General features: G+C 37.6%; 1 protein-coding gene across 4 annotated transcripts in view; it reads left to right on the forward strand.

Moving 5' to 3' along the window:
• DCBLD2 (discoidin, CUB and LCCL domain containing 2) overlaps positions 1-22,825 on the forward strand; it is a 95,724-nt gene that overhangs the window by 40,250 nt on the left and 32,649 nt on the right. For all 4 annotated transcript variants that reach the window (XM_045850809.1, XM_045850810.1, XM_045850813.1 and 1 more), the window contains one exon: positions 17,137-17,274. In XM_045850809.1, the coding sequence (XP_045706765.1) occupies positions 17,137-17,274 (138 nt within the window). The remainder of the gene's footprint in view (positions 1-17,136; positions 17,275-22,825) is intronic.

Consider the following 22,825-nt stretch of genomic DNA (forward strand, 5'->3'; position numbering starts at 1 on the left):
GGTTTTGTGAGGCTGAACAGGGGAGAAATAGTAGGAGCATGGAATGGAAACAAGTAGCAAGAGAGAAAACAAAATTTAAAACGAAAATAATTAGAAGAAAGAAGGTAAAATGAGATAAGAGAAAGGAGGGGCAAAATATGTGAATTGAAATAAACTGTAGTATAAAATCTAGTGACTTAATATGCACAAACTTGATGGACAAGAAATGAATGTTAAAAAGCTATGCAGGAAAGATAAATCACAAATCATAGAGAAGACTACAATGGACTTCGTCTCAGTAGCCTCTAGTATTTACCAGTGTTTTTTCTTCCTGGATCTGCCTCTGGTGATGTTAGATGTTGACCCTGACTGACCTTAGGCAGCCTGTTCGAGACTTACAGGGATCTATTGTCCATGGCTGTCTCCTTCAGTTGTTAATGTAGTCATTCTGTGCTCAGCACCATAAGATGGGCAGAATCCCTCTCAGGGTTGGGGCTGTTGTTTCCCCTCAGGCTGCAGCCACTCATAGGGGAGTAGTCTGCCTGAACAGGATGGCGGCTGTGTACGGGTGATGACTCTGCACCCAGATCACACAGCTATTCTCAGCTCTCTCCCCAAAACTTCTCTCCCCAGTCTCTCCCCAGGTGTCCCTAACCCACTCTGAACCCGCCTTTGCTGGAGTCCCAGGTAAGTGGTTGCAAATGAAAGTTCGAGCATTGGCCCTTTAAATGGCTCTTTGTGTCTCCAGCAGAGAACAACCCTGCCACTTTTCCTCGCTGGTGGTTATTTGTGTACTTTTTGGTCTCGAGTGCTCTAGGATGTGGATCCCCGCTTAGGGTTTAGACCCCACTGTTCTCCAGGGCATCCAACCATCTGCTTAACTATCCCTCCAGTGCTGCCACCTGTTGGCGCCCAGCCAGCCTTCTTGAGTCTCCACCATACTCCCTACCATTCAAGTTGTGCTGAAGCTGATTATTTTATCTGTCCAAGGTTATAAGGCTTCTCTCTCACTATTGTTCTGTTGTTTATTCTGGGTGATTTCTCCACAATTTAGTTGTAATTCCTGATTGGTACTGGAGGGAAGTTAGCGTGACTTCCATTCACTCCTCCACCATCTTGCGCCTTCCTGCTCCTTGTTTTTCTGTCTGGAAGATATATCCATTGAAGTCAGTGGGGTGTTAAAGTCTCCTGCTGTGTCCATCAAGATTTGCTTTACATGTTCAGAAGCTCTCGTATATTGGGTCTGTAATTGTTTACTATGGTTATATCCTCCTGTTGGATTGTTCCCTTTATTATTATGTAGTGTCCTTCTTTGTCTCTTACTTTACAGCCTTGGTTTTAATGTCTATTCTGTTGGGTGTAAGTATTGCTACCCCAGCTTTTTTTTTCTTTTCCATTCATGTGAAATATCTTTTACCATCCCTTTACTTTTAGTTTGTGTGTACCTTTTAATCTGTGATGGGTCTCTTAGGCAGCATATATAGGGGTCTTGTTTTCTTTTTTTAACTACTTTAAAAAATATATTTTATTGATTATGCTATTACAGTTGTCCCATTATCCCCTTTCACTCCCCTCAATGCTGCACACCCATTCCCACCCACATTTCCCCCCTTTAGTTCATGTCCATGTGTCATAAGTTCTTTAGCTTCTACATTTCCCATACTGTTCTTGCCCTCGCCCTGTCTATTTTTTTACCTACCATCTATGCTACTTATTCTCTGTAACTTTTCCCCCTCTCTCTTCCACCCACTCCCCTGTTGCTAACCCTCCATGTGATCTCTATTTCTGTGGTTCTGTTTTTGTTCTAGTTGTTTGCTTAGTTGGTTTTTGTTTTTGTTTCAGGTGTGGTTGTTAATAATTGCGAGTTTGCTGTCATTTTACTATACATGTTTTTTTATCTTCTTTTTCTTAGATAAGTCCCTTTAACATTTCATAAAATAAGGGCTTGGTGATGATGAACTCCTTTAACTTGACTTTATCTGAGAAGCACTTGATCTGCCCTTCCATTCTAAATGAAAGCTTTGCTGGATAGAGCAATCTTGGATGTAGGTCCTTGCCTTTCATGAGTTGGAATACTTCTTTCCAGCCCCTTCTTGCCTGCAAGGTCTCTTTTGAGAAATCAGCTGACAGTCTGATGGGAACTCCTTTGTAGGTGACTGTCCCCTTATCTCTTGCTGCTTCTAGGATTCTCTCCTTCATTTTTACCTTGGCTAATGTAATTATGATGTGCCTTGGTGTGTTCCTTCTTGGGTCCAACTTCTTTGGGACTCTCTGAGCTTCCTGAACTTCCTGGAAGTCTATTTCCTTTGCCAGATTGGGGAAGTTCTCCTTTATTGTTTGCTCAAATAACTTTTCCACTTGTTGCTCTTCTTCTTCCCCTTCTGGTACCCCTATAATTTGGATGTTGGAACATTTAAAGATGTCCTGGAGGTTCCCAAGCCTCTCCTCATTTTTTGAATTCTTATTTCTCCATTCTTTTCTGTTTGGTTTTTTCTTTCTTCCCTGTGATCCACTCCATTGAAATGAGTCCCAGTTTCCTTCCCATTACTATTGGTTCCCTGTGCATTTTCCTTCATTGCACTTGTTGTAGTCTTCATTTTTTCATCTAATTTGCAACCAAATTCAACCAATTCTGTGACCATCCTGATCACCAGTGCTTTGAACTGTGCATCTGATAGGTTGGCTATCTCTTGGTCGCTTACTTGTATCTGTTAGGTATGAGGGGTGGAGCCTTAGGTGTTCACCAGGGCAGAGCAACCTAGTCGCTGAGTTGTGGCATTGCATGTGGGGGCAGGGTCCGAGACAGAACAATGGCGCTTGCTCTACTCTCTATCAGATTTCAGTCCCTTATGCTGCTTCCCCCTAGCTAACTAGGCCTTTTTGGTGCTAATTCCCATGTGGGTGGGCTTGTGCACGTTCTAGAACCCCATGAGTCTCTCCAGTGATCTCTCCTGTGAGGCTTAGAGTCTCTCGCTGCACCTCAACCCCCACAGGTGTTTTCAATCAGTGACCCAAGGCTCTATTTCCTGGTGCCCGGACCCTGGGTTGCACGCAATGCCTCGCTTCACAATCGCTGCCTCACTGGGTCTGCTGATTGCCACTCTGCGCCCGGGGTCTGCCAGCTGTCGCCTGTGTGCTGAAGTCTGCCTGCTACAGTCTTGCATGCCTGGGATGTCTTACACGATGGTCCCACCGCTCTTTGTGCCATGACCCTTCTCCACCCAGCTGCCCAACTCCGCCCCTCTTATCGGTCTGGATGAAAGTGTCTATTTTAACTCCTTGGTTGTCCGACTTCCATACAGTTCATTTTCTGTCAGTTCTGGTTGTTATTCTGTTTCTAAATTGTTGTTGTCCCTATCTTGGTTGTGTGAGGAGGCACAGTGTGTCTACCTATGCCTCCATCTTGGCTGGAAGTCTCAGGGGTCTTGTTTTCTTATCCATTCCGCTACTGTAAGTCTTTTGGTTGGAGCATTTAAGGCATTTACATTTAAGGTGATTATTGATAGATATATATTAAGTACCATTTTTTTGTTAGATTCTTTTCCTCTGGTTTCTTCCTCCCCCTCCTCCTCTTTGTCCCCCTCCTCCTTCTTCCCCTTCTTTCTTTTCTTCTTCTTCTTCTTCTTCTTCTTCTTCTTCTTCTTCTTCTTCTTCTTGTAAGCCCTTTAACATTTGTTGCAGTATTGGTTTGGTGTTAATAAACTCCTTTAGCTTTTTCTTAATCTGGGAAGCTCCTATTTCTCCTTCAGTTTTATATGATAGCCTTGCTGGGTAAAGTAGCCTTGGTTGTAGGTCCTGGATTTTCATCACCTTAATTATTTCATGCTACTCCCTGCTGGCCTGAAATGTTTCTGATAAGAAATCAGATGACAGTCTAGTTGGAGTTTCCTTGTATGTAACTACCTGCTTTTCTTTTGGGGATTTTGGGGTTCTCTCCTTATCTTTAGGCCTTGCCAATTTAATAATGATGTGTCTTGGAGTGGGCTTCTTTGGCTCCAACTTGTTTGGGACTCTCTGAGCTTCCAAGACTTGTGTGTCTTTTTCCTTCACCAAATTAGGGAAATTTTAGTCATTATTTCTAAATAGATTCTCAATCCCTTGCTCTCTCTTTTCCTTCTAGTATTCCAGTGATGTGGATGTTGTTATGCTTTATGTTGTCCCAAAAGTTTCTTAGGCTCTCCTCATTTTTTTTAATTCTTTTTTCTTCTTGCTGCTCTGTTTGGGTGCTTTTTACCTTGTCTTCCAAATCACTGATTCAGTTCTCCACTTCATGTAACTTACTGTTTATTCTTGCCAGTGTATTATTTATTTCAGGCATCGCATCCTTTTTTACAGACTGGTCCCTTTTTATGGTTTATATGTCTTTTTTTTCATGCTGGTAAGTATCTTTATAATCATTACTCTAAACTCTCTATCTGATAAATTGCTTGCCTCCATTTCATCTAGGTCTTCTGGGGAATTCTCTTGTTCTTTCATTTGGGGCTTGTTTTTTCGTCTTTCCATTTTGGCCACTCTTTGTGTTTATTTCTCTGGATTAGGTAGATCTACAAGACCCTGGTGCATGTCTAAGGCAAACCCTCACTGTGCCTGGCCCTGGGCAACCTGTTTTGGTCTATCAGCGATCCACAGCATGTGGCTCCCTCTGCTGGGCCTGTTTGTGTGCAGAAAGAACCAACCTGTTCACCAAGACTGGCTTATTTCAACACTGGACCTGTGGGAGGGTTAGCTAAGTCTCAGAGCTCCCCGAAATCAGACTGCCTGCAGGCTTTCTGTAGGGTTGATTAATCAGTGAATATCTTCCAACCATTACTCCTCAGCAGTCAGACTTAAGCACCATAGGGTGGGGCAGAGTATTTCTTGCGGGTAGGGTTATTGCTTTGCCTCAGGCTGATGCCATTGAGAGAGGAGTGCTGTGGCTAAGACCAATGGCTCCTGCAGTATGGAGAATGACTCAGCACAGGGATCCTCGCAGCTGATCCTTCAGCTCTCTCCTCAGAACTACCAGCCCCAGACTCTCCTCAAGCATGTCTAGTCCATTCTGCCTTCCCTCGGCAATGGATGCAAACAAATTTTTTCTGCATTGGCCCTTTAAGAGGCTCTCGGCCTCTCCAGCTGTCTCTTCCTCGTAGACAGAAAGCCTGCTACTTTTTCACAGCTGGATGTTATTTGCATTCCTTTCCCGGTTCTGGTGTTGTAGGCTAGGGAGCCTAGCTTGGGGTTTAGACCCCATACTTCTCAGGGGGAACCCCCTTGGCCACTGAAATATCCCTCTGGAACTTCAGCTGCTCCAGTGGGAGCCCAGCCAGGCCTCTTGTGCCTCCTCCCCACTCCCTACCAGTCACATTGTGGTAAAGTGGTTTCTTCTGTCTGTCCATGGTTATACGGCTTCTCTCCAGCTAGTATTCAGTTGGTCATTCAGGATGATTTTTCTATAATTTAGTTGTAATTCCAGTTTGTCCTGGGAGGAGGTTAGTGTAACTTCCATTTATGCTTCCGCCACCTTTAATCCATCTCTAATTTTTCTAAATCCACAGTGAAATATAAATGCTCTCTGTCAGTCTTGCTGCTCAAGTTCTCCCAGGCAGCCTTGAATGGATGAAGTTCATTTTTTAATAGATTGATTCCTTAAGAATGTCTTATGAGTGCAAAGTCTCTTACATGTTTAAAATTGTTTATTTTTAAGTTTTTTATGATTTTGAGAGTCAGCTTGATTATATGTCCTTGATTCACCTCTTCCTTTGATGTTTTGAAAAATACTTTCATTATTATCTTGCTTTTACATTTATCTTTGAGAAGTTGATACCAGTTCACTTCTGTTTCCCTTAAAGGTATTTGATCTTTACATAGCGGTTGTGAGACTTCACAGTTTACCTTTAATCAAGTCTAATAGTTTTACAGGCATTTATGTTGAAGTTGATCATTGTGGGCTAGTTTTCATTGGTTTCCAGTGAGTGCTTTCAGTATGCAGATTCAGATCTTTTAGAACATTTGCTTGGATAATAGTTTTAATATTACTTCTGTTATCTTGTATATCTTTTTTGGACACCTTAATTATTAGAAAATTGTGTGTGTGTTTGGCAAGGTACTATTTCCCCTTCTTGCTTTATTTTTAACCCCGTTACCATGCAGTTTCCAAAGTATGTGTACCTACTTCTTTCATCAAAGTGTTTCCTTTGCAAAATTGCCTGGTCAGGATTTCTGCATTCATAAGTTCCTTTCCTAAAGTCATTATTCTCATCTATCAATGTATTTTTTTTTAATATTTTCTGGTTGTCTACAGGATTATCTTGGTCATCTTTGTCTCGCTCAAAAGAGTCTTTCATTAACTGTGCCACATAAGATACTCTTAGACTCCGTGAATTCCATTGATATACTTCAGGGATCTATGAACCTAATAAAAACAAAGTATTTTCTATTCTCTATTTTTTTCTCTTTTTTTAAACTTTTTTTGTGAAAAATAATTACGTCAAAGTGTTCAGTATTGTTTCATTTGAAAGAAGTGAGGTGGTTTGCAATATTATCATCATTGTTAATATTTTACATTTAGAGTAGTTCCCCATGGTCAGAAATTAAAGAAGTAATATCTCATCTTAATCATTATAGGCATCTTGCACATTCAATATGAGCCACAGAGGTTCATGTGAGATATAGTCCTAACCTATGAAAACATGAAGTTGAGAGGATAAAGGATCTCACATCTACTCATCATGAAAACACAGTGATTACTGTGACTGTTTTTCATGAGAAGACTTGATAGGAACTTAAACTTACCTTGGATTTTACCCTCATGCAGAAGCATCATATGAAGTTGTTTTTTGCATTGCCATATATAATTCAAAAGATGTTAGTGAATCTTTGTGCCCTGGAATAGTTAAGCTGGTTTGTGGACTGGAACAGAGAAGAAAATATTGAAACTTTGTCTTTGTAAGTGATGTCATCACTTCAAAATGTTTCTTCTAATGCTAAGAGACAGATCAATGACAGATTGACGTCTCTCCCATTTCTCATCAGTATTCAAATGGGTGAGACGTAATCTACTATGTGATGCTGACTCCATCTAGAATTCCTTTTTGTAAGCTCTTGTAGAAAATATGAAAAGCCTTTTAACATCTCATAAGTGGTGAAAAGTTTGTTTCCCAGCAAAGCTTTGAAAGACATTTCTTGGTGTGTTGTGTATGTATCACCTGTGATGCTTGGCAACCCATCTGGTTTTGCCGAAGACTACACACATCATTATGACTCATTGTTTTTACAATAGTATAGTTGGCATGAGAAACTCTGCCAGCTATCCTAAAAAAAGTTGTCAACTTAGTAAGAGCCAGGGCTTTGAGTCACTATCTTCCTTTTTTTCAAGTATATTTTATTGATTATGCTATTACAGTTGTCCTCTTTTTTTTCTCCCCTTTATTCTCCTCTGCCCTGTACCCACTCCCCCAAGTTCATGTCCATGGGTCATACATATAAGATTTGGTTTCTCCACTTCCTGTACTACTTTTTTTTTAAGATTTTATTTATTTATTTTTAGAGAGGGAAGAAAGGTGGGGGGGAGAGAGAGAGAGAAACATCAATATGTGGTTGCTGGGGGCCGTGGCCTGCAACCCAGGCATGTGCCCTGACTGGGAATCGAACCTGCAATGCTGTGGTCCGCAGTCCATACTCAATCCACTGAGCTATGCCAGCCAGGGCTTTTTTTTTTTTTTAGACCTGTACTATTCTTAACCTCCCTGTCTATTTTGTACCTGCCAATTATGCAGTTATGCTTCTTATTCCCTGAACCTTTCCCCCCATTCTCTCCCTTAACCCTCCCCTCTGATAACCCTCTGTGTGATCTCCATTTCTGTGATTTTGTTCCTACTCTAGTTGTTTGCTTAGTTTGGTTTTGTTTTTTAGGTTCAGTTGTTGATAGTTGTGAATTTGTTGTCATTTTACTGTTCATAGTTTTGATCTTCATTTTCTTCAGTAAATCCCTTTAATATTTCATGTAATAAGGGCTTGGTGATGATGAACTCCTTTAACTTGACCTTATCTGGGAAGCACTTTATCTGCCCTTCCATTCTACATGATAGTTTTGCTAGATAAAGTAATCTTAGATATAAATCCTTGCCATTCATGACTTGGAATACTTCTTTCCAGTCCGTCCTTACGTGCAAGGTTGCTTTTAAGAAATCAACTGATAGTCTTATGGGAACTCCTTTCTTTGTCGGTAACTTTCCTTTTCTCTTGCTGCTTTTAAGATTCTCTCCTTATCTGTAATCTTGACTAATGTAGTTATGATGTGTCTTGGTGTGTTTCTTCTTGGATCTAACTTCCTTGGGACTCTCTGATCATCTTGCACTTGGATGTCTGGTTCTTTCTCCAGATTAGGGAAGTTCTCCTTCATTATTTGTTTAAGTAAGTTTTCCATTTCTTGCTCTTCCTCTTTTCCTTCTAACACTCTTAAGATTCAGGTCTTGGAATGTTTAAAGTTGTCCCAAAGTTTCCTCAGCCTCTCTTCATTATTTTGAATTCTTGTTTTTTCATTCTGCCCTGGTTGGATGTTTGTTTCTTCCTCTTTTTCCAAATCATTGATTTGAGTCCTGGTTTCCTTCCCTTCACTGTTGGTTTCTATACATTTTCCTTTATTTCACTTTGTATAGCCTTCATTTCTTTATTTTTTTGACCATACTCAGTCATTTCTGTGAGCATACTGATTACGAGCATTTTGAACTCTGCATCTGATAGGTTGTCTGTTTCCCTGTTGCTTAGTTCTTTTCCTAGAGTTTTGATCTGTTCTTTCATTTGGGCCATATTTCTTTGTCTCTGCGCACTTGTTATGTTGTAAGGGGTGGAGCCTTAGGCATTCACCAGAGCAGAACAACCTACTTTGCTGTATTGTGGCACTGTCTGTGGGGGAGGGGTCTGAGAGAGAACAATGCCACTTGCTTAGCTTTTGCCCTACTTTCCATCCCTTCCCTTCCTTCCCACAAGTGGATTGTGCTCTTTCAAGTGCTGATTCCCAGGTGGGTGGATTTATGTACTTTCTAGGACCCCATGGACCTCTCCAACGGACTCTTCTGTGAGACTGGGCGTTTCTCCCACTGGCACTGCAACCTCCACAGGTTTTTACAGCCAGTGGTTTTGAGGTTTTAGTTTCCTTCGTAGGAACCATGGCTGCAGGGTCTGTTTTGCTCCCCAGTTGTTCCTCCTGGTTTATCTACAGGCAGATATGGGATATCCTGGTCCAACAGCCACCATCGCACCCACCCCCATCTGCCAGGCCCTGCTTTGTGATGCCCTCTCTGCACTGACGTTCCGTCTCCACCCCTCCTACCAGTCTGGATGAATGTTTCTTTAACTTGTTGGCTGTGACTTCCATACAGTTTGATTTTCTGGCAGTTCTGGTGTTTTTTTTTGTTTTTTAATTTGTTGTCCTTCTTTTGGTTGTGCAAAGAAGCAAAGCATGTCTACCTATGCTTCCATTTTGGCCAGAACTCTAAATTCCTTTTAAACACAGGAAATATGTGATTGTTACTTGTCTTTTTAAATATATAAGCAAATAGTCTAATAGTTTAAAAGGAGTTTAAATTTGTAGCCTCTTATTATTCTCTGCAGGTTAGTCTTCATTGAAGCACTAAAGCTAACGCTAAATCCATTCAAAAACAACAAATTATTGTTGGTCACAGTATAAGAGAAATTATTATGCAAAGATATCTTAGTCATTCAAAAAGAGAATATGGAATTACTTCTGGTCAGGGAGCTAAATTTTATAACTCCATCTTGCTCTTGCCCACCAAGCACAAGGCAGTAATCCTTGAAGCCCAGCTTTTAAAGGAAACTATACTGATGGATGCTACTTAATGACAACATGTTCTCTAAACATTGTCTTGGTATTATAACGGCATCTTCTGTACTGTAGAGGTTTTAACTGTGTGCCCTGTCCCACCACACTGAGCTTTCTGTGGGCAACACTGTAACTATCCAGTTTCATCACTGAATCCCCAGCATACACCTAGCTCTGACTGGATATTCTGGGGCTTGATAATATATAATCAGTAAATGAATTCCTTTGAGAATTTCACATTTTTGTTTTTGAGATTAAAGGTGCTTTTGTATATAGGCAACTAAAAACTGACCCTAAATCTGTAAATTAATTAAGTGACATTCTCCCAGCAAGCTACATTTCCATCTGTTGGAGGTAGACAGCCTTAATGTGCTTCTGCTCTAGCAAATAGCTTCCCACTCTCCCTTTTATCTTTCTAACTTGCAGCTTCCTAAGAGAAGCACTGTTCCATGGCATGCCTGTCAATAGTTTAATTGATCTTCCATTTCATTGAGAACATAGAGCATGTTTCATGTTTCATTACAGTATTAGCTCCACATGGTAGTCTCTTTTAAATTAGATGTATCTCATCGTTCTATTTAACATCTTCCAGAATTTAATATGTTGTTCTTCATCATCTACTAAAAGTACTTTTGATATGGATATAGGAAGGAGGCAGAAAACACAATATTTCCATTTAACATCTTTCAGAATTTAATATGTTGCTTTTTATCATCTACCAAGAATACTTTTGATATGGACATAGGAAAGAAGCATGATAACCTTAAGATCTCTAACCTCTATGCAAGTGGATACAAACTCATTACCAATAGGGGCAGGTAAAATAAGACAGGTGGCAAGAGAGGTAAAATAAGTGACTGAAATGGACTAGATGTAATAACAGCATTGCCATAATGAAAAAAATCATAACTAAGCTTAAGGATTAGGGTCATTAGGGAGTATTGGGGACTGTGGCAAACTGGAGCATGACTTTTTCTTTCAAAGAGGACAGCTACTAAAGTACAACGATTTAGAAAACTGGCCCAGGTTTTGTTTTGTTTTGTTTTGTTTTGTTTTGTTTTGTTTTTCTTTGTGATTTTCTAAGAGAAGTGGGAAATTCAGAATTGATATGAAGTTTCCAGACTTTTAAAAATTTGGCAACTAATTCAAGCATTTTTGAAATGGCGTATGGCCCAAAACTGCTGGCCAAGAGGCCAAGTAAAATGTATCTGCCTCCTAATTTATATTCTGAGCCATAGATTCCAGCTTGTGCCCTATACTTCTTTCAGATTTGCTCACGCAAAAGCAGTGTATTCTTACCATATACCAAAGTAAATTTCTGGTTGTATTAATTTTTGGTTGTTTCATAACATTACTACAGAATTAGCAGCTTAAAACAACACAATTTAGTATCTGAGTTTCTGAAATTCAGAAATCTGGGCATGGTATGACTGCTCAAGGTCTTGCCTGACTGAAATCAGGATACCAGCTGAGGATAAAGGTTCTCTTCCAAGCTTACTGGTGGTTGGCAGAATTCATTTCCTTGTAGTTGTAAAATTGGGGTCCCCATTTTCCTGCTACTTGTTGGCCAGGGATGGCTTTCAGTTGCTAGAGATAATAACTAGAGATAGTCACCTGGAGGGATAGGTCATGACTCCTCCTGTTTCTAAAAGATCGCATCATTCTTTGAGATTCATCACCACCTCTCCATGTCAGTTTATCCTAGGAACTGCAGAATGTTGGCTAGGTTGTCTGTATGTTTTAGCGGTTATGAATAATGCTGCAGTGAAATATGATGTACAACTGTGTGTGGACATATGTTTACATTTGTCTTGAGTATATGCCTAGGGGTAGAATTGCTGGGTCATGTGGTAGCTCTTTGTTTAACTTTTTCAAGAACTGCCAGACTGTTCTCGAAAGCAGCTGAACCACTTTACAATCCTATGAGCAGGGTATGAGGGTTCTAACTTTTCAGCCTCCTTGCCAACACTTGTTATCCATCTTTTTGATTCTAGCTACCCTAGTGGGTGTGAAGTGATACCTCATTATGGGTTTGATTTGCATTTCTATGGCTAATTTTTTTTTTGGTGTTGCACATTTCCTGTATTTGAACAAATGTAGAATGACATGTATCCATCATTGCAGTATTATACGGAGAATTTTTCACTGCCCTAAAAGTCCTCTGTGCTCTGCTTGTTCTTCCTATCTTCATAGTTTCACCTTTGCAGGAATCAAACAATCCGTAGCCTTCTCAGATTGCCTTCTTTCACTCAGTTATATCCATTTGAAGTTCCTTCTTGTCTTTTCATGACTGGATAGCTCATTTCTTTTTAGTGCTGAATAATACTTCATTGTCTGGATGTACCACAGTTTATTCATTCATCTACTATAGGACATCTTGGGTACTTCCAGGCTTTGGAAATAATAAATAAAGCTGTTATAAACATTTGCATGCAGGTTTTTGTGTGGACATAGGTTTTCAGCTCCTTTGGGTAAATAAATACCCAGGAGCACAATTGTTGGATTGTACAGTAAGATTTTAGTTTTTTCTAAAAAATTCCTAAACTGTTTTACAAAGTGGCTGTACTATTTTGCTTTCCCACCAGCAATGAATGAGAGTTTCTAATGATCCACATATTTGCCATCATTTGGTGTTGTGAGTGTTCTGGATTTTGGCCGTTCTAATATTTTGTCATTGTTTTTAATATGCATTTTCCTGATGATATATGGGGTAGAGAGGTGTAGAGCATCTTTTCATATGTTTATTTGCCATCTGTATATCTTCTTTGGTGAAGTCTCTGTTACGATCTTTGGCCTATTTTTAAACCAGTTTTTTTGTTGTTGTTGAATTTTAAAAGTTCATTGTATAGTTTGGATAAGAGTCCTTTTTAAGGTGGCCTTTATCAGATGTGTCTTTTGCATATATTTTCTCAGAAGTCCAGTTTACTGATTGTTTCCTTCATGGATCGTGCCTTTGGTATTGTATCTAAACAACCATAATCATATCCAAGGTCATCCAGATTTTCTCCTATGTTATCTTCTAGAAGTTTTATAGTTTTGCATTGTACGTTTTACTTACGTACCTCTAAGTGTATTACCCGTTTTTTAGTTAATTTTTGTGAAGGATATAAGGACTGTGTCTAGGGTTTTTTATTTTGTTTTTTTGTTGTTGTTGTTTTTGCATTAAGATGTCTAATTGTTCCAACACCATTTGTTGAAAAGACTGCATATGCCCCATTGTATTACCTTTGCTTTCTTGTGCTTTCAGTTAACTATATTTACGTGGATCTATTTCTGAACTCTGTTCTGTTCCATTGATCTATTTGTCAGTTATTTTACCAATATACTGCCTTGGTTACTATAGTTTTATATAGTATTGAAGATAGTGTCAGTCCTCCAGCTTTGTTCTTCAATATTGTGTTGGCTCTTCTGGGTGTTTTGTCTCTCGACATAAACTTTAATTTAATCAATATACATAAAATATTTTCCTGAGGTTTTGACTTAGATTTCATGAATCTACAAATCAAGTTGGGAAGAATGGACATCTTCATAATATTTAGTCTCCCTGTACATAACATGGAACATCTCTCCATTTATTTAGTCTTTTGATTTTGTTCTTCAGAATTTTGTAATTCTCCTCATATACATTTTATATTTTATTTGGGGGGATGCTAATGTAAATTGTGTTTTAAATTTTAAATTTCACTTGTTCATTGTTTTTATATAGAAAAGCAATTGACTTTTGCATACTAACCTTGTATTCTTCAACCTTGCTGTAATTACTTATCAGTTACAGGAGCTTTTTTGTCAGTTCCTTTGGATTTTCTACATAGACAATCATGTCATCCGTGAATGAAGACAGTTTTGTACCTACCTTTCCAATCTGTGTAATTTGTCTTACTGTGTTAGCTAGTATTTCCAGTATGATGTTAGAAGAGTGGTGAGAGCAGACGCCTTGCTTTGCTCCTGATCTTATTGGGAAAGCTGTAATTTCTCACTGTTAAACATGATGTTAGCAATGGATTTTTTGTAAATATTCTTTATCACACTGAGAAAGTTCCCCTTTATTCCTACTTTACTGAGAGTTTTTATCACGAATGAGTGTTGGTTTTGTCAAATGCTTTTTGTGCATCTATTGATTTGATCATGTGTGTGTTTGTTTTTGCCTATTGATATGACGGATTGCATTAATTGATTTTCAAGTGCTAAACCAACCTGCATATGTGAGATGAATCATACCTGATCATGGTGTATAATTCATTTTGTACATTGTTGGATTTGATTTGCTAATATTTCATGAATAATTTTTGCATTTTCATGAGAAACATTTGTCCATGGTTTTCTTATAATGTCTTTGGTTTTGGTTTTAGGGTGATGATGCTGGTCTCATAGAATAAGGAAGTACTCCCTCTGCTTCTCTCCTCTGAAAGTGATTGTAGAAAATTGGTGTAATTTTTTCGTAAATGTTTGGTAGAATTCACCAGTGAATCCATTTGTGCCTGGCGCTTTTTCTTTTGAAATATTATTAATTATTGATTTAATTTCTTAAATATAGGCCTATTTAGATTGTCTATTTTTTTTGTTTGAGTTTTGGCAAATTATGCCTTCCAGGGAACCTGTCCATTTCACTTAGGTTAGCAAATTTGTGGACATAAGAGTTGTTCATAGGATTTCTTTATGATCCTTTTAAAAGTCCATGGAATCTGTAGTGAGGTGTCCCCACTTTTATTTCTGATTTTAGTGTTTTATGCCCTCTTTTTCTTATTTAGCCTTACTAAAGGCTTATCAATTTTCTTTTCAAATAACCTGCTTTTGGTTTTATTTTTTTCTATAGATTTTCTGTTTTCAATTTTATTGATTTCTGTTCTAATTATTATTTGTTTTCTTCTACTTGGAATTTAATTTGCTTTTCTTTTTCTCATTTTCTAAGGACTAATAATTTTTAAACATTTTTATTTTCCTGGATACATGGATTCTTTTAGACTGTAATCCAGAGTTTCAAGGGTATTATGGTGATTAAGATAATACTTTTAATTTTTTATATATATTCCCAAACTGTGTTTTGAAATATGTCTCTTATTTGTTTATTCATGAGAATCTCAATAGATATTTTGGCTGACTTTGAGAACCATCATCAGAACCTACAGTTGTTGTCTATTAAATGCTTTATTTTGATTTAGGAGTACCTTTGAATGGACAAACTGGGGACATTGTATTAAAGAATTAACAAGCATATGAGAAGGGGACCCCAAAAAAACTGAAATTGTCTTCTGAAGGGTGGGTCCCTTGTAGTACAAGTTTTTCCCACTAGGTGGGTGTTCTAGGAACCCATCTGTATCAGTGTACTATCCAGCATGGTTGTGAGAGGCTGCACTCAGCTTCAGTGAATTTTTTTGAAGGCTCTTTCAACATATTAGCCCATTTCATGATGGTGATTTACAAGCGCACCTGCCCACACCATGCTAAGTGTTCAGCAGTTTTTGATTGATAATGGCATGGCACCAATGCCCCACCCTCCTTATTTACCTGATCTTGCCCTGAGCGACTTTTTTTGTTTCCCCCAAATGAGAAAAGTCCGCAAAGGGAAATGTTTTGCTGATGTGGAAGAGGTGAAACTAAAATCAGCAGAAGCACCTAGCATCAAAATCAACAGGTTCAAGAAGTGTTTTGAGCAATGGAGAAAACATCTCATAGGTGTGTTGCTTCTAATGGAGAGTACTTTGAAGGTGACTGAAGTTTAAACATGTAAGAGTAAATACACATTTTTTATAAATAAATTCTAGGTTTTTGGGGGTCCCCGTCTTGTATTGGCCAGATTAGGAATCGTTTTTCTTCTTCCTTTCCCAGAGTGTTTTGCTAAGTGTGTGCATTATTTGTGTAATGGGTGAAACCTGTGATCAAAGGAGAGCCAAGTGAGGAGGGGGAGTCAGCTGTGAATAGCAGGTGAAGGCAGGTGTTTGTTTATCTTTTTGATGCATTTAAGCACTTATCAGGTCAGTTGTTGTATTTTTCTTTCTCTGTTTTTGAAACTGTGATTATCCATTCTTCAGCACTGCCTTTTTGAGTTTCACAGAATAGAGGTGGTTTAAAGTATGTTTTGTTTCTACCACAGATTGAATTTACTCACATTTTGGAGGACAACGTAACCTCAAACAAATGGTGAAACTGGCATGCTAATAAAAAACTTTTATGGTTCTATCCATATTAAAGGGCTTAGAAAGCTTTTTAAAACATTGTTTCACATACATTTGTTTATTATTTTTATAGACATTTTTATAAACATCTTTGTGAGGCATGATAGGTACTTTTTAAATATAATCTCTCTCCTTTTTACCTAAAAGGATCTGAAAAGTCAGTATTTGTACTGAGCACCTTAATTAAACTTGTAATAAAATCACACATATATACATACATCCTTACTTGGCAAAAGACAGCTAGTGCTGACGAACCCAGATGAAACTGTTGTTCACATTTACAAAAGTGAGTCTTGTGTAAAGATACTGGTTGACATAATTTCTTTTGCATTTACCTATTCCCACTGGGCTATAAGATGTAATGTGATAGGCACTGGCTCTGCACACATTTGGGTTTACTAACAAATTATATAGCATTCAAAAATATTACCATTTGAGCTAATATTTGGAATAATGTGAAATATATATTACTCTGATATTAAATATTTTGTATCCAAAAATAATGTAATATTTAATATTTATCCTCTTAACTAAACTATTTCCGAGTTACTTGATTGTAAAAAACAAGTCTGATGATTTAATCATCTTTACTTTCTGCATATTTAGATAACTGGTAGGGTTCTTTGATAATGTGTTATTTTGCTTGAATGTTAGAAATATTGATAACTTTTTAAATTACATTCTATATTTAGAAATAGAAAGTGTGTGTGTGGGGTTTTTCTAAGGAAGAAACAGATGAGCGAGATGTATTTTATATTGAAAACCATAACCCCAGGGCCAGGAATCTAGGTACACCGGTTGGGAGCATGTGAAGAATGTTACTGATGACTATCAATTTATTTGTGGGCCACCCGCCTGCATGAAACACATTAATTTTTTAAAAATTTGTGATTTTAATGAGTATAAAACTGTATTTCACAATAAACTGAATCTTCAGAAGGTCAGTGATGCGCGTGCTTGCTGTGGTGTTTTGTTTTGTTTTTTTAATCACTTGAACAGTTACTACTTTTTTTTTTACCGTCCAGCATAATGGGATTTTTAAGCACTAAACATTCTAGTTATTTTATACTGTTTAGGATGCCATTTTGTATATTATTCTTACTCTCTTTTCTACATTGATTTCATGAGAATCACAACAAACATCTGTTTTTCTTTAATTTTTAGGCAAATACTGTGGTCTGGGGTTGCAGATGAACCATTCAATTGAATCAAAAAGCAATGAAATTACAGTGCTGTTCATGAGTGGAATCCATGTTTCTGGACGAGGATTTTTGGCTTCTTATTCAGTTATAGATAAACAAGGTAATTTTCACTTTATACCATAGCTCCTGCATTTTATAGTCTCTAAAAACAACAAAAAAATGTTTCAGTACCTGTTATCTAAATTTGGAATAGAGTAGAAGACAACAGTTAATAATAAGTACATAAATCTAACAAATAAAAGTAAATCAGTTTTAGAGTCTAATAATTAAAAATATGTTAACTTTTATATATAAAAGTCCATATATTTCCTTCTCATTAGTAAATACTGATTTTCTACTCTTTATAATATTGGAACACAAACAATAATAAGTTGTAAAAACCTGTCAATTACTGAAATATGTAGTATATCAATTTAAAGCTGTGTTATCTACATGTTACCATTTAATAGTACTGTGTTAAAGACAATGTTACCATTTTTCTCAAAGAATACAATCTCATATCACCAGAAATACATTGGTTGGTATCTGCATCATTATAAAATAAACATGAAATATTTTCCAAAAATGTAATGTTTAGAAGGATTGGCTAAAGTCAAGGTTATTACGTGGAATAAAATGCACAGTTGATCTGAGTCTCAAAGATGAAGTGCTAGACTTGAATGAAGTCTTTCCTGTGTTTTGGCCATTTGGTGTGTATTCATTCCTCCCTGCCCTTAAGGGTACTGTGGTGAGGAAAGTCAAGAAGTGTTGCTAGTACAAGGATATATCAAAACAGATATTTCAGTATTCAACAATAATTTATCTATGTTTACCACTTAAAATTTTAAATTTTTTTTAATTGTATAAGTGAGAAAATTGTCAAGAACCTCCCAGGTATGAAAATGTAGGCCCTGGGAATGACCAAGGGAAATGCAAACTGCTCCTTCTCGGCTATGGTAGTTTTGAAATAAATATTATATATTTCATTAAAAGTTTTGTTTAGAATGTGATAGAGAAGAAAGTTGTTCTTTGTGAGGAGGAGCTACTTCCCTTAGTTTTTAAGCTGTGGAACAAGGTATGAAGGCTAATCCCTCAGTGTCTCAGCCCCCGACCGGTAGTGACTGCAGAATACTGCAGACAGCTTGTCAAAACATGAGAAAAACATACACAGAGACAACCGAGTCCTGTGGAGAAATAGGGACAGAACGGCCACTCTCTCTGGCGGGGAGCGCCTCATTCTCCCACTGGAGCAGGCTTTTATTGGGTTCTGTTTACACAAGAATTCAGGCAAAACTCATTACTCATTGCCAGGAAGTAAGGATCAAACAATAGATAACAAGGAAGTCTGAGGGCTTATTTTGAGTCAGGGTCAGATAGCTAAAGAGCTGTAAAACTTTGAGGAACAAACTTACTTCTTCCTTGGACCCTTATCAGTTAATTGAGAGCCTTCTAAACAAAGCAGGTTTCACAGGATTTTATGTATTCTTTCTTAGGCCTGATCACCCAGGGAACCCTCCCTTTCCAGCAGAGCTACACCACCCTGTCATTGCTTCAGGCTTAGGTGGAGCAAGGGAACTAAAGCAACCAAGAGTTTAGGAGATTTTCTCACAGACAATGAGGACTCAGGCTATGTCAAAGCCGAGGGGTGAGAGTCCATCACCCCCTTTTGCTGTAGCCCCCAAAGTTCTTCCTTGGGGCCTCCCACATTATCATGCCTGTCTTAGATCATTCCCCCCTTGGGGAATCTTACTCGTCATTGGCTAACCGACCAAGCATGGGGGGCCAGACAGGGTGAAGTAAAAGGAGCAGAAGCGTTGCTCCTGCCAGGGAGATAAGCCCGTCTCCTTGGTGGCTTATGGTTCCAAGGTCGTTCCCTCAGCCTTAGCCTTGGCAGGGTTACAGCTTCTGATACCATGCAGGGCGGTTCCCAACACCTCAGGGAGAATGAGAAAGAAAACTCATTGGATGCAATAATAGTAGGAGAAGAAATTTATGCTAATGAACATAATATCTTTGATGTTATGAACAATTAATATCTTTGACAGAACCAGGAAATCTAAGGGAATGTAGTGTTGTAGAAGGGGCACTAGGTAACCCTGGAAGCAAAACCAGGTGACCTCTAGCCAATTATTTGACCTCTGTGAACCTCATCTGCAAATGGATTGGCTGTGAGGAATAAATACGTATTTAGTGCCTGTAGGCACACAACAAATGTTAGTCACGCCCCGCCCGTTCACCACTGTACACACACACACATACTCATTTTCCTCATCTCCTAATATCAAAACAGTAAGGTAAAAAAGAATATGATGATTGATTTTCATCCTTTCAGTTTTATTTCCTGAAAGTCTTTGGTTGATACATGAGAGGATATAAAATAAACGTTTAGTTTGCTTCTTATTCTTAAGTTTCTTGGTCTTAATATCACGTTAAATTATTATTTTGCTTGATATTTTCCCCCTTTCTCTCTTTGTTATTTGTTGAGATGAAGGTTTTTGGAAAATAAGTATTGTCTCTTTAAAAAAAAAAGAAAAGTTGTTATAGCAGATATTTAAATTATGGAACTTTTTGATCCATAAGTGTTCTGCATTAAAGTTTCTTAAGAATTGACGATTATTTCAGATAACAGAATCAGTATGTTGTAAACTTACATACATTTATGCCAAACTGATTCCAAATAGCTATGACATTATTTTACATAAATCCTCGCTTCCATAGCTTTTAAAAGAATTTCCACCATAATCTGGAAGTTTTTTATAGTAACACTTTAAAATTTTACAATCATCTTGGGAAATCCTCATTCCACAGCTCTCTCCTGAGTGTTTTTTTTTAATATCCTTGTTCCATCCAATCAGCATTTGTTTTATTTGAAGTTGAGTGAATTGGCTAAATTCAAGAGAAGGTGAGTTAAATATCTTAGTACTGCTTCTTGGGTGGCTTTTAGTCACAGTTTATTATAATGACTCATTCATTTGAAGGCTGGTTGGTTTGGGTTGAGAGCTTCAGTTTATTTCCATCCAGGAAACTTACTGCTGCACTGAATTCCATGAATATTTTCAAGGAACATCTACAGGTCCCCAGTTTAGCAACCTAGTTGAAGTTTTAGAGTTTTTGAGAATGAACATTGTAAAAATTTTGCTTCAACAGTGTCTTCATTTGTTAAACTCTCGCAAAGACTTGTTAATCTAATAGGATATGTGGTAGAGTCCTGATTTGTTTGAAATAGACTGATTTTCATTACCTTATGCAAGAGCCTATTGCAAAATTCTGTTCCTTTCAATGCCTTATTTCCTGCTATATGATTGCCATTGAGAAAAGAGCAGTAAATAATACAGATGCAATCATACCTTCATGGGCTTTACAGCACAGAGCTGTACAAAAGATCTCAAACGCATGGTTACTTAATTGTAGTTGTAGTATAATGTATAATTAAGTCCAGTAAGTACAGTGAAGGATACATTCACCAGATAGGGGCCAGAGAGGAGTAGGGAGGAGAAAATTGATAAAGAATCAAGTTCTCCTGAAGACATCACTTTTAAGTTGAGAAATGAAGGATTAATCGGAGGTTCCAGACAGACAAGGCATTAAGAACACTCTAGGGGAGACAACAACAAGTGCAAATGTCTCGTGGTAGGAAGGAGTTTGGGGAACCAGAAAAGAAGCCGGCACAGCTGGGGTGAAGTGAATGCATGGCAAGTAGGTCCCATTATTCAGGACTTGGTAGAAAATGTAGGGGTTGAAGCTTGACAGGATTTATGTTTTTTATAGCTTTCATGGTTTCATTCTTCTGTTATTTTTAATGGTCTTTGAGCAGTAGTTTCTACTATTTTCTTTTTTTTTAAGATTTTATTTATTTATTATTATTTTGTTTTTTAGAGAGGGAAGGGAGGGAGAGAGAGAGAGACAGACAGACAGACATCAATGTACAGTTGCTGGGGGTTATGGCCTGCAACCCAGGAATGTACCCTGGCTGGGAATCGAACCTGGGACACTTTGGTTCCCAGCCCGCGCTCAATCCACTGAGCTACGCCAGCCAGGGAGTTTCTACTATTTTCTATTACCAGTTTTTTTTAAAATTTTCACCTGTGAACACGGTTTTGAAAGATTGTATCTACCAGTGAAAGGGAAAGTTTTCCCATTTCCCCATTGGATAGCAAGCAGAGACATGTAAACATTAATCAGCATTTTCAGTGATTATGAGAGGATTGGGATTTCCACTTGGAGTTAGTATAATTCCATCAGATTACAACTAGACTCTATGAAATTGAGTTTTCACCTGAAAATTGAAGATATGTGTGTACCTTAAAGATAATCTGGACATCATATTAACAAAACCACTATTTAGAGTTCTATAGAGAGAAACTCCTAAGTTACTCCTACTCTTACTGAGAGGCAGAAGAGCCAGCCTGCTACTCAGAGGTCCAGACTCAGTAACTCAGACCATGTAATCTAGTATGCCAATAAATGCTACTGACGTTTTCATTCTAAAACGTAAACTTAAAAGCATAGCATTTACCACTGACCTTGTACACTAAATTTTATAGATGAGTGACCTAAATTTTTAGTTTTGAATCTGTTTAACATTGACCATTTCTAGAAAATGCTCAACATTTCTAGAATCATTCTAGGCAATGATTTTCTAAGTTATTTTAGTTTTAGAACATGTTGCTCAGAAGACATACCTGCATTTGCATGAAAGCTTCAAGTCCTTCAAGTTTCTGTTTTGTGCCATAAATTGGGTGGTGTATCTGTGCACAACTGAAAAGTAATTGTCTGGTATTTCTCTTGTGGAACATGAAATCATAACTTAGCATTACTTTAGATTTCACCAATCCAGAGTGTGTAGTTGTCAGTCTAAAGTTTGACTTTGTTTTTGTGAGGAAAAACCATAAATAGTTTTAATTTGCTGTGAAATAAAATGATCCAGTGTACATGTTAACCTACTTCTTCATTGGAACTCATAAACACTTGTTCATTCATTGCCTGCTGACCCCTTAGAATCTGAGGACAGTGTGCTTAAGACTTGTGAACAGCTGGCCCTGGGAAATATTTCCATTTGACAGTGTTATTGTTGCTATATGTTAGATTATTTTTAGAGTTAACACCAACAGTGTAACAACTTTCTGATTGCCACATTCTTTAACCACATTTTTTGCAAATATTTTCCATTTTATATCAGATTATATAAACTTATAAATGAAACATAGGGCAAAACAGAAAATTTCTTTCTAATAGAGTCCAGATTCCTGTAGCTGGTTGTTTGTGTTTCTTTTTTCCTTCATGGAATGTTTTTGGTTTTGAAAGTAGAGCATGAATTCCTTAGATTGTTTGCTGCCTTAATTATACAGTAATTTTATAGAATCCTTTCTCTTTTGAGTACTACGCTTAGCTAGGTTTCCATTTTTAGTTTTTCTGTTGTCTTCCTAATATTATGTTGTATCTGGCAAACATTTCAAAACTTTTAAGCTATCTAACAAGATTTTTTAAATTCTCAGTTTTCATACATATCTTTAGATTTATCCTTATTTATACAAAATTGAATGTGTATAGTGTTTGCATAATATAGTACACGTGTAGAAAAATATCTGTATTGTGGTGTCAGTTTGTATAAAAAAGGTGATGATGAGCAAAGTGTTAACCAGTTTTGCAGAGAAAGCATTTACAAGCAGAAT

Source organism: Phyllostomus hastatus, unplaced genomic scaffold (assembly GCF_019186645.2).
Source record: "Phyllostomus hastatus isolate PE091 unplaced genomic scaffold, TTU_PhHast_1.1 phas_contig_86, whole genome shotgun sequence".
Lineage (NCBI taxonomy): Eukaryota > Metazoa > Chordata > Mammalia > Chiroptera > Phyllostomidae > Phyllostomus > Phyllostomus hastatus.